This window comes from Rhizopus delemar, genomic scaffold (genome assembly GCF_000149305.1).
Source record: "Rhizopus delemar RA 99-880 supercont3.4 genomic scaffold, whole genome shotgun sequence".
Classification (NCBI taxonomy): domain Eukaryota; kingdom Fungi; phylum Mucoromycota; class Mucoromycetes; order Mucorales; family Rhizopodaceae; genus Rhizopus; species Rhizopus delemar.
This window is the reverse complement of record NW_027137830.1, coordinates 2,247,102-2,264,955: the sequence shown is the minus strand read 5'-3', so window position 1 is coordinate 2,264,955 and position 17,854 is coordinate 2,247,102. Positions and strand designations below refer to the sequence as shown.

The following is a 17,854-nucleotide window of genomic DNA, read 5'->3' as shown; positions in this document are numbered from 1 at the left end:
TGCTAAAGAGCATATTGTTCAATTCTTGTCCTTTTCTTCCATATCCTGAGGCCTTGTGAGGAAGCCGCTCTCTCTCTCTCTCTCTCTTCAACCTTGATAGTTTAAATGCATTGTCATTTGATTGCTAGTATGAAGGTCTTGAGAAATTAGAGACGGATCAGACAGAAGAAGACAGAAAGGCAAATATGGTGGTCGATCAAAGAAATCTTCTTCCCATGCCATTTCAAACAAGAAGCAAACAAACAGACACAAACAGACATTGTTTGCTGTACCTCAAATTATCTTTATTGTACATTTATCCTGCTATAAAATATTTAAAATCTCTGGTGAGCTTATGCTTTCAAATACAACTCTTTCAAGTTATTTTCTTGTTATATTGATAATCTATAGCTTCTTTAAAACTTGAGATACGATTTAGAAAAGTAAAGCTTTTGTAATAAATAAGTATTGCCTACTTTCAATATTGTGTTCAATGAGACTCGTATGCTGTATTTTTAGATCTTTTCAGATGAATTCTAAGTTTTTATTTAAAAGTAGCAGCAATTTCTGTACTCTTGACAAAATCAATACAGTGGAGACGATCATCCCGTGAGACAGAATAGACATCATCCACGTATACAAAGAATTGATGTTTTTTATAATAATTACGAATCACTGTGTTCATGAAACGGACTGAATCCATTTTTTGTGATTCGGTTGACCAAAGCTTTATGATAGCAATCTTGTCATTACTCAACGCTAAAGACAATCTGATCACAGCCTCTTCTAATTTACTAAAATAGATATTAATAAGCTGTCTATGCTTATTTGTACACTTACTATTCTTTCATCTTTTCACTTTTAGCTGTCTTTAAGAGTGAAAAGATATCGTGTGGTAAAATAAACTTCCAATGTCCATTCGAAACAACATCTGAATTTAACTATAAAAAGTCAATTATACACATGTGCTACCGTATCATTATTACTTTTCTTACCTTTTCAATCTGTTCACAAATTACATCAATGATAAAAGGACTCAACAGGATATTTTCAGCATCTGTTGTAACAAGTCCACCTGAATGGTTCGGGAATACTTGCTCTGGTGGTTGTATTTTTCCTGTAGGTGCATTAGGCACGCCAAATTCCCATATTTGTGAAGAGAGTTCCTTTTTGTGTCTTGTTAATGTTCTTGAAAAGACTGCTTCATTGCATCTATCAAACTATACACAATATATTCGGCGCTCTTTATCATTAAAACACTGTATGCTTACCATCATGACGTAAATTTTTGGGTTTTTAACTGGTCTCAGTTTGGTGATCGCTTTGGTTAATAACGAGGCACATTCTGAATGTCCATAAACAATAAATTTGGCTTCTTTTTTCAATTGTTTCAGCTTTTTTTTTTTTAAAAAAAAAATAATAAGTAAAACATACAACTCTTCTTTTTTATATTTTACCTTGGAAGGAAAGCGTAGATAGGTCATAGCTTTTTCCCAACTGAATGATAAATGTTCTCCTTTTGGTGCTAGATCCGATATATCTATTCTAGTATGTACTTTGGATGGTATATTGTCGAGGTAAACAGCATACAATTGATGATCGGAAGCCAAAGAGTCAGCATCCGCTGGTAAATTGGATAATTTATGCAGGTTTCCTACAGGAAGGAAAGCAAGTATTTGATTTGTACTGTTAGAGTCATATGCTACTCCTGCCTACTATGTTGTTAATTCTATTCTGCCTTTCTTTTTCTTTTTTAACTTTACAATTTCATTTACTTGTAAGAAACTTTTCAGTTTGCTTACGTCTACTAATGATCCAGTACAATTAACTTTTATTAAACTAAATCTACTTTCACAAATCATGTTATCTAGAGCTTTTAGTGGAAAATAAGATACAATATGTATATGATTAGGTTTCTTGGCTTGTCCAGCAATTAATTTTCTATATAAAAGATGTTGAAGATCAATTTGCAGTGTTACGATGAAAACTTACTGAATCTGATCTTTATGAAAGCACATTTCATTTCCCTTTAATACAGCCGTTGTAATAGGATCATCATTCTTGCATAAAACTGCGTCAATCGATAAAGGTGTAGGTTCCATTTGTTCTGTCACAGTCACTTTGGATGACAGCGATGCGCTCAGCTTTGCTTTTTTCTGTGGATTGAGTCTCGGATCTCTTGACTCGGCTAACCTCTTCAAGTTTGCGGGTTCGAGCCTGGGGTCTGCAGGTCTGTTGACTGTTTGAATTTGTTGCAGTTGTGGTGAAACTTGCATCTGTAAGTTGGGAACTAGTTGCTGCTGTGAATGCTTCAAGAGATTAGAAGTCGGTCGGGTAGAAGAAGCCATAGAAGGCGCCTGTGATGAGCGCTGAGGAAGACTAGGAGGCGTTGGAGCTGGAGGCTGCATCTTTGGAGGCGGATAAAGCGGCAGTGGTTGTCTATGTTGAGCCAAGGCGCCAGGATTTGAAGAAATCTTCTGTTGAGATTGAACAAATGACGGTTGCACTGATGGATGTTGCACTGGTAGTTGTTGTACTGGTGGATGTTGTACTGATGGTTGTGATGTTGCTCTAATTGGAGATGTACGTACATAAGGAGGATTGGATGGCCCTATACGAGCCATATCAGTTTCTATTACATAAAATGAGACGAAAAAATCATGCGCATGAATCTTATTCTATGCTTACGCTTTATATGATCCGTATCCTTTCTATAGGTTTCTTTAGGTCTAAAGCTGGTTCTGTCTAAAGGCGTAGTGACTGGGTATTGTGATGGTTTAAAAGAACTGGATAATACCTTTTGTGTTTGTTTCACTTCTTTACTTTCTAATATTTTCTGTAAAGTTGTATCAATATCCACAGCGGGTTGTACTGATCAAAAAGGAGAAAGTATTATTAACTGCATGCCATTTTGATAATAAAACTATTTACCTGTTGTCACGACGGGTGGTCGCTTAATTGAAGTGAATTTGGCAGGAGTCTTATGAAAAGAGTTTAACATTTATTCTGCAGGGAAGATATATTACGCAGTTTTTTTTTTTACCTTTGCCAAAGATTTTGAAGGAGGTGTTTGAGTGGCTGTCTTGGAAGAAACTACGGGAGGTGCAGGATCCTTATACTTGGAAGCTTTTCCACTGTCACTTTTAACATTAGGTCCAGATCGTTGCAGGCTACTGTTCATCTTATTCTTTAGAGCGGTAATAGGTCTAGCTGATGTCTGCTGTTTTTGCTTTTGCTTGCTGTTGCTGCTGCTACTAGTACTCGACAAAAAGTCATTTTCATGGTTATTGATCAAGCGATTGAATTCTTTTTTAGCTGTGGTTCCTGACTGGGACGAACTTGAAGAATTTTTTTCGTTCACTAGTTGATCCTGTCCTTCTTTCTTTTCCTTTTTTATTTTGTTTATCTTATTTGCTGCTTTCTGTTTTGCTAAATTGCTTTCAAATTCGGCCAATATACTGGGACAATTCAAATTATCTTCAGGTTCCCAAGTGTTGTACCTAAAAAATCATATTCATTAGCAAACAAAAAGGAGGGAAACCTCATTAAGCCATGTATAAAACACGGTACTCTAATGAAAAAAAAAAAAGAACACCTTTAGTATTTCATTAAAAAGTTAAAATCTTAAAAAAAAAATACCACGATTCACTATAGTTTTTCCATTTTATAAGATATTCTTTAGTGCCGTCGTGTAAAGTTCTTTTGTCACGAATTGTTTCGACTTCATAATAACTAGTTTCATCATCGTCCAGATCCATGATTATTTTTATAGAAAAAAAAAATTGTCTTGTATCCGGATGCCGTCAAAAAAGCTCTCCGTGTTGCCTTTTTGGGATATTTTCAATTGTCGGGTTTGTAAAACTACTCTATTGTTCAGCCTAGAGATCCCTTACTTGAATGACATAATCCTGTAAAGTATACAAGTTTAACAATGAATCAAACATCAATAAAGATAGATTGATAAATACATAAAAACAAGATATCAACTCAAGGGCCCCAAAGCCTATTTACATCACTCTTTAAATATAAAATGAAATCCTTTGCTTATCAAGTATCTTTAAATACCTGTGACCCCTTACAAACCTTAGAAAGAATAATATACACACTATTTCTACTGTTTGACCTCTTGTTTTTCTACTCCCATTCGTCCTTTGAAAACAAAAAATGAATTTCACCATGCTTATTGACGTGAGCATGCTGTGCATAAATCTGCTTGGTGACTACGAGCATTAATGATTTAATATGCTGCGGTGGATGATATCACCCAGTTGCAGGTGAGTTGAATAGATTAGAAATACATAATTTCTATATAGCCTTCATGCTTTATCAACCCCTTACCTTTTACATTGATTGGTTACTGTAATATGTCCTTTCTGTAGCCTGTATAAAGTAGGTAGGATGACATTCTAAAACCCAATGATTTTGTGATTAGAAAGAGTACAATCAAATAATATTCAAAGAGATTATGTACATTTTCATCATTTTAAGACATGAATCAAACTTGAGACAGAATGATCTTTAAACCATGAAACAGAAAAAGAGAAAAAATGCATACTTTATTAAAGCAAATAAAAATTACCGCTTAATCATAAAAGTAATAAACGACAAGCGTGCTTCTTTTATGAATACAAAACTACCAGAGATGATTGTAACATTATTATTCTTCAAAGCATTATTCAACGCTATCATGATTGATGCTGAGCGTCATTTTCTGTTCTATAGGTCAGTCTGTGAAGTTGTAATGAAACTATTTTGCATGATACAATTGAAGTTCAGCAAGTTACCAATCACAGGTCGTTCCTGAAAAGCTTATAAACAAAAACAGTGCTCACAAAGAAATCTTTAAAAGTCTACATTAAATAGACAGATCTGTTTATTGTGCTGATGATTTTGTTAGTAGAGAGTTTGATGCTATGAAGAACATGTTTTATTGAAAGATACGTTATGACTTTGAAGCCTTTATAACAGATCACCTTTCTTACTTTCAAAAAAGGACGCTCTTGTCTTGCTTGTTTATTTTAGAGTAAATGTTTGGTTGATAAGAGTTTGTATTATTTTTTTTTTCTTTGAGAAAAAAATAAATTCTTTTACTCAAAATTGTATAGAAAATAACATTTTATGAATGAATCAAATAAGCTCTCGGTAATCTTTAAATCAAAATATTAAAATTTTTTGTTTTTCCGACAATTATACTTTTTGAAAGCCGCGTTTATACACAAATAAAAAAAGTAAGGCAAATTTGCAACTTAGATAAGGGCTTCAACTCAAAATGAAATGATGTAAAGGTTTTATTTAATAAATGCGCTTTGGTTCTTTTATAATCATTTATAGATTGTACGCAGTAGAGCGATCATTTAATAATAAAAAAAAAATTCTGTCTTTTAAAAGAGTTGTTCCTGAATTCACTTAAAACATTGTTGCCAAGATGAACAGATTTCTAGACAGAAAACACGTTTTTTGTTAAGAAATAATTTTTTATTATTATTGCTATTAAAAAAGAAATCCTAAGAAAAGATTTTCTTTTTTTTTTCTATTCAAAAATATAAAATAAAAAACAATGATAGGTTAAATATACAAATGTAATACAAAGAAAGATATTATGACATAGTAGGGCTATGATGCATCATTACCAACAAGTGCGCAGCATCTTCGTCATCAGAAGACAATGTAGCTGATAATTTTCTTTGTTGTTCATAATAATATGGCCGTAACCTTGTATCTGATATAGGCACATGGCTTGGTGATCGTGGCGCGTGTCTCTTTAACATACGGTCATTGTGAAGGGGTGGTGATGTTGGATAGAACCTGTGATGTGACAATAGACGCTTTCGTTTTTTATCGTGCATATTTAATTTTGTTAAGCTTAAGGTTGGTTTTGTTACGCGTTCAAATAGACTGGATTCTAAAGTATGTAAATCTATATTCTCATAACCATGTTCTCTTTTAAAATTAGCAAGACTTAATCGTGCTTTTAGTCGATAAGCTAACTATTTTTAACAGAAAAGTAAGTATGATGACTTGTTTACTTTATCTCCTTACATTCGACATATCATATTGTTGAACTGATTGTGACATTTTTCTATTATCATGTATTAAAGAAGAAAAAAGAAAAGGAAAAAAAAAAAAAAAAAAAAAAAAAAAAAAGAAAAATAATAATAATAAAAAAAAAAAGAAAAAAAAAATATAATCCGGTTTATAATTGAACAAATAAAAAAGCTTTATTTTATGCCGAAAAAAAAAAAATAAAAAGTAAAAGAAAAAGAGAGAGAAAGGATGAAAGCACGCCACTCCACATGCTCATGTTTTAAATAGGAACTGAACCAATCAAATCTATTCTTTTTATCCCTTATTTAAAAAGGACTCTAGTCTTAATTTCTGTGTGAGATTTTATATTTTCTCACTAAAGTGTTACACGATAATAAAGCCAATCATATCATTCATATTCTCCTTTTTATCGTGTGTATTAGTTGTGAAGGGTCATTGAATAGATAAAAAAAAAAAAGATTATATTTTTTTCTTGTGGAATAGTTCAAGAGGAATAGAATGAAATAATAAAATTAATAAAAGCTATAATAAACACGTATCATGTTTTATAAGCAAATAAAACTGTCTATACTTCAAATAGCAGAAAGAGAAAGGAGAATTAATTACACATTCTTTATGAAACGCGTTTCTATTTCTCAATACTGGTAATCACACGTGCAAAAACATCTTTAGATTCCATTTCCATAAAAAAAAAAGGAGAGAAGAGGAAAAGAGACTTTAAGCTTTCTATTTGGATTCACTCTTTTTTCTATTCGCGTTCTGTATTTCATATAAAAAAGAATTCTCCTAAAAAGAAATACGTGTTGAATAAGCTCATAGAAAGATTTACTTTCTTTTCTTATGCATTTCTTTATAAACAAACAACAACAAGCTTATTTTGTTATACACAAAAAAAAAAAAAGAAAAGAAAAGGTAGCTATTAAAGACAAAGAGTATTTGCTTATCTCAAGTATGAAATTATCAATTAAACTGCCATTTATGAAAAAGAATGCTGAATGGCTTGCAAAAATAAAGCAATGATACTCTACATAGTCTAACCAAAATATGTTATTTTCCATCTGAATGATCTTTTATGTCCCCCCCCAACTGAAAAGGAGGTATCAAAAAAAAGGGCAAGGTTTTTAATAGATTGATTCGTCGGCTTTTTCTTTCTTTTTCTTTTTATCCTTTTTCTTAATGAAAGAGCAAATTGATGATGACGTTAATGATACGATAACCATGACAACCAATCTAGAAACCTTGATCAACGATGATTCATACAGCATATTTAAAGAACTCAATTATCCACACATGAGAAGACGACACTTTTATTCAACAGAGGTGACATCATCTGCAGAAAAGAGCATGATCAAATCACCTCCTATCACCACAGCAGCTGCATTTCTAGCGAACCTGATGTCACCCGTAACACCACCAAGTAATCGAATTCAAGATTACGTCTTGGGCCCTGTCATCGGCTACGGAGGATTTTCAGTCGTTCACAAAGCACACCATCATCTACGCATCAATCATGTTAGGGCGATCAAGGTCATCAATAAATACGCCATGTCAGATGTAGATTTACATCGATTCAAACGAGAGTTAACCATCTGGAAATCACTCTGTCATCCAAGGATTGTCAACCTTCAAAGGATCCTCAGACGGACAAACAATAACAAACATGAGATTTATCTTGTCTGTGATTACTGTCCTGGTGGTACTCTACTTCAGCTTCTCAACAAACTCACTTGTTTACCTGAACATCATGCAAAGCGTATCTTTAAAGAACTCTGTCAGTGTGTTCACTATTTACATATCGACCGCAAAGTATGTCATAAGGATTTGAAGTTGGAAAACGTCTTGCTGGATGAAAACGGGCATGTCAAATTATGTGATTTCGGTTTGGCCATCTATCAACGATCTCGAGAGAACAAGAGGGGAACAAGGGAACCCGTAGGTGGATCCTTGGCTTATGTTGCACCCGAACAGCTTCAAGTGGCTGTGCCACTAGCATGTCCAAAGACAGACATCTGGTCCCTCGGCGTTATTTTGTATGCGTTGGTGGTAGGTCAATTGCCTTTTATGGATACATTTGACTTGAGATTGATTCAAAAGATACAAGATGGCATATTTGAGATGCCCACCTTTCTGTCCCTTCCACTTCAGCAGCTCATTTTGAGTTGCTTAGAAAAGGATCCAACCAAGAGACCAAGCATCGATCAACTGCTTAAATACCCTTGGTTGCAATTATAAAAAAGTAAATAAAATTGCGTTCGGAGTTCATTAAAAAGGATTATGATTGGATCATATCATGTATGCCCGGACATACTGTTTCCTTTCTCCTTCACCATCCAAAAAAGTCCTTTCTCTTTCCTCACAACATAGTTATAGACATGGGATCCGATCGGTAAGCTCTCGTTTTCTTTTGTTTGGAAAAAAAGAGACATCCATCCATCCATCATGAAATAGAAAAAAAAAAAACAACAACAACACAGAAAGATAAAAAGAGAAAGAGAGAGAGAAAGAGAGAGAGAGAGAGAGAGAGATTTGGAAATGGAAAAAGATAAAGATTGAACAGTGAAACATGTCAATTTTGGATGGATGTCTATTTAATAAGACGAAAAAAAAACTAAAAATGAATCTATAGTCTTTACAGCAAGGGCCGTGTTTTGGGCTACGAACGTGCCAAGCGTAACCAAAACCCCAATGTTTCTTTGATTCAAGTGGAAGGTGTTCAAACCACCAAGGATGCCCAATTCTACCTCGGTAAGCGTGTTGCCTATGTCTACCGTGCTCAACGTGAAATCAACGGTTCCAAGATCCGTGTCATCTGGGGTCGCATCGCTCGTACTCACGGTACCAACGGTGTTGTCAAGGCTCGTTTCCGCAAGAACTTGCCCCCCAAGGTCTTTGGTGCTTCCGTCCGTGTTGTAAGTTATTTTATAGCGTGTGTTTATGACGAATATTAACAATGTACAACTAGATGCTCTACCCTTCCAACATTTAAATATAAGACAACTCTTTATTTTTTTTTCAATAAAAGATTGAGATTTTATATAAAAAAGGAAAAGAAAAAGAAAATGGATGTGTGTGTGTGTATTGTTTTATTGTGGACTTGTAATTCAATCATCGTGAGAAAAATAAAGACCGGTCCTTAGGAGATTACAACCTCCTTTTCTCTCTTTCTTTCTTTCTTAATGTATTAAGAGTAAAGAGAACAAAAAGATAGAATTTAATGCTTGATAAGCAAAATGATGTCAATTGGGGTCACAATGTTCCGCATATAATCTCCTTATGTCCTTTTTTTTAATTGAAAGATAGCCATTCGGCTCTCAGCATTTAAGAATTTTTTTTTCTGTGTATTAATCGTGGGAAACTCGTTTTACTTTTGGCCAAAGGGTGGTGGATATAAAGAGAGACCCTCTCTTTCTCTTTTTCTCTTTCACTATTCTTTTTTTTTTCTTGTATTATTTCATTCAATGGCTCCCTCACTCAATAACACAACCAATCAAACTAGCACAAATCCTTACTCAGGATTTGATCACCTCCGATTTACTGTTACCAATGCTAAGCAAGCTGCTTCTTATTACTGTACTCGTCTCGGATTTAAACATATCGCTTACCGTGGTCTTGAAACGGGTTCTAGAGATGTTGCGACTCATGTCGTTCAACAAGGGGATGCTATCTTTGTCTTTGAAAGTCCTATTCAACCAGACACAATGAAAGAGATGGCCTTGGAAATTGCTCGCCGAGGTGACGGTGTGAAGGATGTTGCGTTTACTGTCAAGGATTGTAAGGCTGTTTATCAAAAGGCCATTGCTCGTGGTGCTAAATCCATCAAGGAACCAGAGGAAATCTCGGATGAGAATGGTACGGTCATTATGGCCACACTCGCAACCGTAAGTTAGTTGATTGATGATAGACAGTGAAACTCAATTTATTATTTAATTCAGTATGGTGATGTACATCATACATTGATCGAACGTCATAACTACAAAGGTCTCTTTTTGCCTGGTTATAAAGATATCTACGAAGCTATAAAATACAAGGATCCTCTTGAAGAACTCTTGTAAGTTGTATTCTTTCTTTATTGATTTATATTCATCTCGTCTCTAGGCCTCATGTTCCTCTTCAATTCATTGATCATGTTGTTGGTAACCAAGCTGATGGACAAATGAATCCTATTGCCGAGTTTTATGAAAAAGCCTTTGACTTTCATCGTTTCTGGTCAGTTGACGATAAGCAAGTGTTCACCGAATACAGTGCTCTTCGTTCGGTTGTCATGGCCGATCCTGATGAACGCATCAAGGTGCCAATCAATGAACCTGCTGTGGGACGCAAAAAGTCACAGATTCAAGAATTCATTGATTTTTATGGTAGTGCTGGTGTTCAACATATTGCTATCAACACCAACGATATTATCACTTCTGTGATCAACATGAAGAAGCGTGGATGTGATTTCTTGAGTATTCCTAGCAACTATTATGATACCTTACGTGCTGCCTTGGCTGTACACAACAAGACATGTAAAAACCCAGTCAAGGAAGATTTGGATATCTTGCAAAGCCTAAACATCTTGGTTGATTATGACGAAAATGGTTATCTTTTACAAATCTTTACAAAACCCCTTGAGGATCGTCCTACTTTGTTTGTGGAAATAATCCAACGTAATAATCATAATGGATTTGGTGCTGGTAACTTTAAGAGCTTGTTTGAAAGTTTGGAACTTGAACAACAATTACGTGGTAACTTGACTGACATGTAATGTTTTGTCTTATTTTGTTTATATATTTTGTTTAATAAAGAAGTAACCTTTAAAAGTAAAAAACTTCTGAGGATGTTTAGGATCATAATCAAACTTCCCTTCCCCTTTGTTCTTAATAACCATCATCACACTGAGCCTACCTCATCTTTAGCTTTAGAATCAATTCATTAAAACAGATGGCAATAGCAGATAGAAGGGATAAAGTAAGCAGAAAACATCTTTTGATCTTTGGAACCATTGGCTTTATTCAATATCTCAACAGTCGTCATCTTTTCTAATTTTTATAAACCAATCCTTGCCATTCAGAACAAGCCTTTGATCCCCTTTCAGGGCCTTCACTTCTTCACATCATTCTTTACTTGATCTTCAAAACTGTCAATACTATAAAGGCCTTGAATTGAAAGAGGAAAGGAGACAAAGAACCCGGGCTGATTGAGATGATTGATAACTACTTTAGCTCATCATTTAATACACTGTATTATCAACAGTGTACTTTAATCTGTGGAAATAAGCACGTCAAATCTACTTGAAAGATGCCAATGAACTCCGAAAAGTGTACTTCAAAGGACAGTTTAACCTGTTTCATGTGTTCTCTCCCCCAATTTTTTTTTTCTCTTTTTCTAAATAAAATTTATTTTTCTTCTAGTCTCTCTCTTTTTTTTCTTTTTTTTTTTCTTTGTTATCTATTTATTGTTATGGAAGAAAGAGCAATGTATACACATTCACAAGGAAAGAGATTAAGAGGATATATGACGACTGTTCATCTGTTCACAATGGTATTTATATATACTTTAAAGCAAAGACTAAACATGTTTTATAGTTTATTGGTCTCTTTATAATATCAATAGGTAATATAATAAATAAATAAAACTAGACTAACAATCATATCAAGGTGCTTATCATATCAATTCAACAACAAGTTTAACTCTATCTTTATTATTCATGTGCTTGGGTGGAATGATGACAATGATCAGTTTTATTGGATCATTTGGAGTACAACTTGAACACATTGGATTTTTAAACACATACAACACAATCACAGCTATTTTATTATTATTTGAAATTGGTATAAGCATATTAGCTTTATTATATTTATTCATCTTTATTCTAGTGATTATTTCTATTGTATATGATTATAGATCAAAGGTAATTGATAGAAAATGACAGAAAATGAAAAAGTCGGTTAAGTTCAAAATAGATTGATCCTTATGCAAGTAAGCTGTGGGATTTTTTCATCAGACATGATCCACAGTTCATAAAAGATTTAGAAGAATTGTAAGCGAAAGAGAGAGAGAGAGAGAATATGAGACGCATAAAGGGGGAGGATTAATTACGCCTATTTAGATCACAATGCTGCGGATATGATTCAGTTATAGATAGAGCTGTGCCTGCTAATTGTTCCTTGTCACTCAATGTAAACATAGGCTGTAAAGAGTCTGTGATATCACGAGTACAGGAATGGCATCATTGGATCATTCTCATTCTCACATTTTTACTTGTGCTTCAGGTAATCAGGTCAAGACACAATAAAAGTAATTAAACTCTTTGTAGTTCTTTTTATTAATACTATCAGTAATAATGAGTTTAATCGTCAATCGTCAATTACGTGAAGAAGAAGCTTGTATTTCATTATTGAACAACAATCATTATTATCACCATCGTTCTTTACTAAATGAAGGACCTAGTACAAATAGTGGATACTTTGGTAGACATCGAGCTAATTTTCAAATACCAAAAAGTCATTTTATACCAAAATATGGATCTACACCCTCTACTTCTTCAGCTACACATTTTGGTTAATATCTGACATCAAACTACTACTATCATCTATCTTTTTTTTTTTTTTTTATTATTACTATTCATTTAAAACTCCTCATCATTTCGTTACTTTAATTTTTTACACATGTGCTTGTTAAAAAAAAAATTTCTCTCTTACTTAAATACCCCCCATTAATATAACAACAATGTCAATATCTTTAGGTCCTTATTAGGCCTCTACTGCGGTTTCTTTTATTAGCGTTGTTGGACTTTATATACTTTTGACTGGTACAGGTGAAAAGTTTAATGTTGGTAGAATACTTCAAGAAACTTCTCCCTATGTTTGGGCTCTGATCGGTATGGGCCTTTGTATTGGTCTTTCTGTTACAGGCGCAGCTTGGTAACATAGAATAGATGAATAGATATTATTTATTTTAATTTGTTTCTCAGGGGTATCTTTATTACAGATTCTGCACTTTTAGATGGTGCGGTAAAGACACCTCGCATTCAGTCTAGAAATTTGATTTCTATCATTTTTTGTGAAGCATGCTATTTACGGTGTCATCTTGACCATTATTTATTCTGCTAAATTAAGTGATGTGCCTGCAGATCAACTATATACCACTTCCAACCTTTTCATTGGTAATTTAATGTGATCCCAGCTTATGTTTATGTGAACATGTCTATAGGTCATGCTATCTTTTGGGGTGGATTGACTGTCGGTGTCTGTAACTTATTGTGTGGTTTATCTGTAGGCGTAACAGGATCAAGTGCTGCTTTAGCTGATGCTCAAATCCCTGAATTGTTTGTAAAAGTACTGGTTGTAGAAATCTTTGGTTCAGTACTCGGTCTTATTGTTGGTTTATTGACTGTGAGTTCTTATGAAAAAAATGCAATTATTCACCTCTTTATCTTCAGACTGGTAAGGCTGCTGATTTTCGTTAAAGATTGCCGAATTAAAAAAAAATACTTCAGCTTTTTTTCATTTATTTGTTTAAAATAGTTGTGAATTATTTTTGGTGAAATCTATTACTGACATAAAGTCTCTGTTAGGAGCATAAGAATTTATTTGCTGTTGTAAATAGCAATTCTGTTCTGTAGTGATATTCAGAATCATACAACAGAGTCAGTACCATACAGATAGAGTATCATAATATACTTCAGTCGATTATTGGGCCTGAGGCCTGTACATAGAGTATATCATTTAAAGTTCCTTTTACTTTCAACTTTTCAAAAACCAAGTTTTTTTTTAAAACTATATCATCTCCTATGCTCCACCCCCTTCAACATTCCACATACTTTGATGTATTTTTTTATCTGTAATAGATTTTCTACTACTTATCCAATATGAGCCAAGCGATAAGCGACTTTTGTTGGTTTGTCTGTTGACAGTAAAATACATCAGTAAGCATTTGATGCCTGTTTTGAAGAAACATGCTTTAGATCCTCCTCTTGTGTAATATCAAAGGGCTTGTTAATGTAAATATGCATAGACCGTATCTTAATAATACATGTGAATGTCTGCAATTTACATTCAAACTTTAAAGTAAGCTTATATTCTCCTTGTAGTGTTCCTGGTTGCTTGGACCAGTAGTTTGTGTAAGCAAAAATTGAATTTCCGCCCAATATCTTCTGCAAATCTTTTTTTATCTGTTGATCGCCGTCCTTTCACAAAATTGTTTCTAAAAAAAATATTAAGGATGTACGGACCTTTAATATACTATCCAATAAACACAAATTTCCTAATTAACACGTATGCTGCAAAAAGTATGTAATACAAGTAGACTCAAAGGGAACACGGGGTGTTAATTAGGAAAGAAGGAGAAAGAAAAGGGAGGGAATAGAGAGTATCAAAGTACAGAAAGAGATTCAACCCAGAGTCAGTTACTTCTGCAAACAAAGCAAATATGATGGTTACAATTATTGTTCGTAAAAAAACAAAATTCCATTGAATTAAATATCCGCTTTCCTATGCATTTCGTTATGAACTCCCCCCTTTAAATCACTGTGAATATATGCACATTTATAAAATGGTTATTATTTTTATTTTCTTTTTTCTTTTCTTTATTTCTGCTGTAAACAAACCAAAATAATGAAAAGCAATAATTGTACTCAAGAATTACACATGTTGGATCAAGATATTCATAATCAAATAGCAACACTCAATAGTTTAAATATACATGACCACCCTATCATTGATACGTAAGTTTTGTTTATAACAAAGGAAATTTAAGGAGAAAAAAAAAAAGAGAGAGTGAGTGAGTGAGTGAGGTGATTAAAATTTCTATAGGAGATCGCTTGGTAGTCCATTATTCCCTGAAAACACAGCCTTTACTCCTCAATTATCAGATATTCATTTACTAAGAAACAATACGAGTAAAACAATGCTATAAAGAGACTTCTATTTGTTTACATAACATAACTTTATAGATCGTAGTACAACTCCAGATATATTAATGCGACATCCACTTCAACAACATGATGAAATCGCTCATCAATTGATACGACGTGAAAGTTATCCTAACCTTGTAAGTCCACATCAATTTGTTAAAAGAACAGAGCGTACTTAGAAAAGATAGAATAATTCCTATATACAGCATGGTTATTCAGCTTACTGGAACGATTTACAATTTGCTCCAGAACAACAACAAGCAAGCAATTTATCTTTTATGCAATCTTCTAGTTTACGCAAACACTCTGTTGACACATTAAAGCGATTTGATTATTTTAAATCATCCATCAATCGATTATCACCTTCTTACTCCAATCCAGATCTTTCTACTGCACGAAGATTAGCTAGTGTGGATTCAGGCATACCAAGATCAAATTTGACAAAATATGGCAACATGGATTATAACACTCAATTAATGGCTCCTCACTTTATGAGACAAACTTCCAGTCGACCTCCTTCTCCTCCAAGCAGAAAGAGCTCAATTGGCATACAAAGAAGAGCGAGTTCAACTTCAATGATGGATGATGCTCGATTTGCTTCTCTTAACTTGGAGGACATGAAAGACGACATCTATTTAATTTGTAAAGATCAAAATGGTTGCAGATATCTACAAAAAAAGCTGGAAGAAACTGACTTGCAGCAAAGAGAAGTTATATTTAATCAAGTCTACCCTCACTTTGTAGAGCTAATGACCGGTAAATATCTTCAAAACAAGTAAATACCGGTTACTTATAAAGAGTAGATCCTTTTGGTAATTATCTGTGTCAGAAATTATTAGAGCATTGCACGGATGCACAAAGAACAACGCTTGTTGAACAAGTATCAAGTTCTATTTTAGAAGTTTCATTAAATATGCACGGTACACGAGCTGTTCAAAGAATGATTGAATTAATTAGTTTGGATGAACAAGTAAGGAGCTCTTGTAAAATAGATAGGAGACTATGCTAATTAAAACTGCAGATACAAGTCATCGTGAAAGCATTTTCACCTATTGTAGTCACGCTTATTAAAGATATCAATGGAAATCACGTCATTCAAAAATGCTTACATCGCTTTACAACCAAACATAAGCAATTTATTTATGATGCAGTCAGTGAGAATTGTATTGAGGTAGCCACTCACAGACATGGTTGTTGTGTATTGCAAAGATGTATTGATTATTCTGCCAACAATCAAACTGTAAGTCTTGAATATTATCATATGCTTGCGTCTAATAATATATATGTAGAAACAGTTGGTGGATGAAATCATTAACCATGCCTTAACACTTGTACAAGATCCTTATGGCAATTATGTTGTTCAATATGTGCTAGAATTAGGTGACGCCCAATTCTCGAATCGATTGATTCGTCAATTTATTGGAAACCTTAGTAAATTATCAACTCAAAAATACAGTTCGAATGTCATGGAAAAGGTATACAAGAAACTGGAAAGAAGACCTGTACAGAACCTTATTTTTCTTGTAGTGCATCCGCGTTGCTGAGGAAGATACTCGTCATGATTTGGTTCAAGAAATGATGAACAAAGATCGCCTTGAGAAGTTATTAAAGGATTCGTATGCTAATTATGTTGTACAAACAGCCCTTGATTATGCTAGTGAAAGTCAACACCGGCAATTGGCTGAATACATTCGTCCTTTATTACCAACTATTCGAAACACATCTTATTGTAAACGTATTCAAGGTAAGTTAAATAAGCAACAACAGAAACAGTTTGGACAAAACAACAACCTTTTGGGATATTCTCTTGGTTTTCATCCTTTGATGACTTCTTTTCCTAATTTCTCAACAAGTCCATAATATTGTAAAACACACCTCTCTATAGCATGAATTCGTAGCATTTATGTATAATACTTTCTTACTGTACGTTAATGTTTCTTTTTGGCTTTGTTTTATTTATTTACTTTGTATTACATAAATTAAAAAAAAATTAAGGGAATAAAATCTTGACGAGATTATACTTTATTGTCGTTCTGCACTTTCCTTGTATGTTTTTTGTTGATAAGCAAATATTATTCAAAACAAGCTGCTGAGAGGCCAAGAACGAAAAGCACTCTTTAAGCAAATCGTCTTTATCTAAGCATGCATAATAATCATGTGTTAACTGTGAGTGAGCAATAATAAGTTGTTTGAGTGCAGGGGCTTTGGCAGAGAGCGTCTTTAGGGTCGATATATTCAAGCAGACTCGTTTCAATTGAATCCTTGTCAAGTTAGCATGTCGATAAGTTGAGTCCTGAAGAACCCACGCATCATCAAACCCCCTGGATGACGATGATTCAAGAGAAAGTGTGTGTAGCGAAGGACAGGCACGAAGGATGGTGTCCACGTCAGGATTGTTGAAGTAGTTTGTGATATTTAACTCAGTTATAGTGTGTCCCTTGCTACTTAAATAGCGAAGGCAAGGATGATAAGGATTGTTTTGCGGATTCCAGGTAACTCGGTATCGAATCTCCTGTCTTTTACCCTCCTTATGAAGCTCCATCTGAATTCTCTCGTACCTTGACTCGGACACATCCAATTGTGCAACCGTATTTCCCTCGAACCATTTTGCAATTGATGCTTCTATTGCCTCACACCCGTCTTCCATGTCAAACTTGATTGAGTAGGTCGCAATTGAACGGAAAAAGGGAATCAATTTTGTTCGAAGGTAATTTGTTTTCTCTGGACTCCATTCATGATTCTGTCCGTGGAATAGCTTTAATGTCAAACGATGAAGGTGGCTGAATCGTTTTTGAATATAATCAAAAGATGAGATGGAAAAGCTGGGCAAATATATATCAAGTTCTCGCAGTGAAGGATAGCTTGTCATCACACTGCCAACATCATTTTGGGATATAAAGGGATGATCCAAGTGAAATACAAGATGTGTCAACTGTG

General features: G+C 34.1%; 7 protein-coding genes across 7 annotated transcripts; 5 read left to right on the top strand and 2 right to left on the bottom strand.

Moving 5' to 3' along the window:
• Positions 1 to 523: 523 nt before the first annotated feature.
• On the bottom strand, positions 524 to 3,160 carry RO3G_06335 (uncharacterized protein; the record flags this gene model as incomplete). Its single annotated transcript, XM_067660925.1, has 10 exons — positions 524 to 773; positions 820 to 920; positions 975 to 1,199; positions 1,251 to 1,373; positions 1,437 to 1,691; positions 1,782 to 1,920; positions 1,972 to 2,590; positions 2,668 to 2,850; positions 2,911 to 2,959; positions 3,023 to 3,160. The coding sequence occupies 10 exons, from the start codon at positions 3,158 to 3,160 to the stop codon at positions 524 to 526; spliced, it is 2,082 nt and encodes a 693-aa protein (XP_067517026.1).
• A 2,416-nt stretch (positions 3,161 to 5,576) lies between these two features.
• Positions 5,577 to 6,054, bottom strand: RO3G_06334 (uncharacterized protein; the record flags this gene model as incomplete). The annotated part of the gene is made up of 2 exons (XM_067660924.1): positions 5,577 to 5,966; positions 6,019 to 6,054. 2 exons carry the CDS (start codon positions 6,052 to 6,054, stop codon positions 5,577 to 5,579), a joined length of 426 nt encoding a protein of 141 aa, XP_067517025.1.
• A 1,314-nt stretch (positions 6,055 to 7,368) lies between these two features.
• On the top strand, positions 7,369 to 8,256 carry RO3G_06333 (uncharacterized protein; the record flags this gene model as incomplete). The annotated part of the gene is made up of 1 exon (XM_067660923.1): positions 7,369 to 8,256. One exon carries the CDS (start codon positions 7,369 to 7,371, stop codon positions 8,254 to 8,256), a length of 888 nt encoding a protein of 295 aa, XP_067517024.1.
• A 140-nt stretch (positions 8,257 to 8,396) lies between these two features.
• On the top strand, positions 8,397 to 9,010 carry RO3G_06332 (uncharacterized protein; the record flags this gene model as incomplete). Its single annotated transcript, XM_067660922.1, has 3 exons — positions 8,397 to 8,410; positions 8,651 to 8,933; positions 8,987 to 9,010. 3 exons carry the CDS (start codon positions 8,397 to 8,399, stop codon positions 9,008 to 9,010), a joined length of 321 nt encoding a protein of 106 aa, XP_067517023.1.
• A 472-nt stretch (positions 9,011 to 9,482) lies between these two features.
• RO3G_06331 (4-hydroxyphenylpyruvate dioxygenase) lies at positions 9,483 to 10,768 on the top strand (the record flags this gene model as incomplete). Its single annotated transcript, XM_067660921.1, has 3 exons — positions 9,483 to 9,902; positions 9,957 to 10,072; positions 10,120 to 10,768. The coding sequence occupies 3 exons, from the start codon at positions 9,483 to 9,485 to the stop codon at positions 10,766 to 10,768; spliced, it is 1,185 nt and encodes a 394-aa protein (XP_067517022.1).
• Positions 10,769 to 12,524: 1,756 nt separating this feature from the next.
• Positions 12,525 to 13,471, top strand: RO3G_06330 (uncharacterized protein; the record flags this gene model as incomplete). The annotated part of the gene is made up of 6 exons (XM_067660920.1): positions 12,525 to 12,563; positions 12,760 to 12,926; positions 12,977 to 13,016; positions 13,072 to 13,168; positions 13,216 to 13,397; positions 13,445 to 13,471. The coding sequence occupies 6 exons, from the start codon at positions 12,525 to 12,527 to the stop codon at positions 13,469 to 13,471; spliced, it is 552 nt and encodes a 183-aa protein (XP_067517021.1).
• Positions 13,472 to 14,618: 1,147 nt separating this feature from the next.
• Positions 14,619 to 16,807, top strand: RO3G_06329 (uncharacterized protein; the record flags this gene model as incomplete). Its single annotated transcript, XM_067660919.1, has 9 exons — positions 14,619 to 14,728; positions 14,817 to 14,902; positions 14,957 to 15,054; positions 15,124 to 15,692; positions 15,875 to 15,900; positions 15,976 to 16,157; positions 16,207 to 16,392; positions 16,445 to 16,661; positions 16,803 to 16,807. The coding sequence occupies 9 exons, from the start codon at positions 14,619 to 14,621 to the stop codon at positions 16,805 to 16,807; spliced, it is 1,479 nt and encodes a 492-aa protein (XP_067517020.1).
• Between the last annotated feature and the right edge of the window lie 1,047 nt (positions 16,808 to 17,854).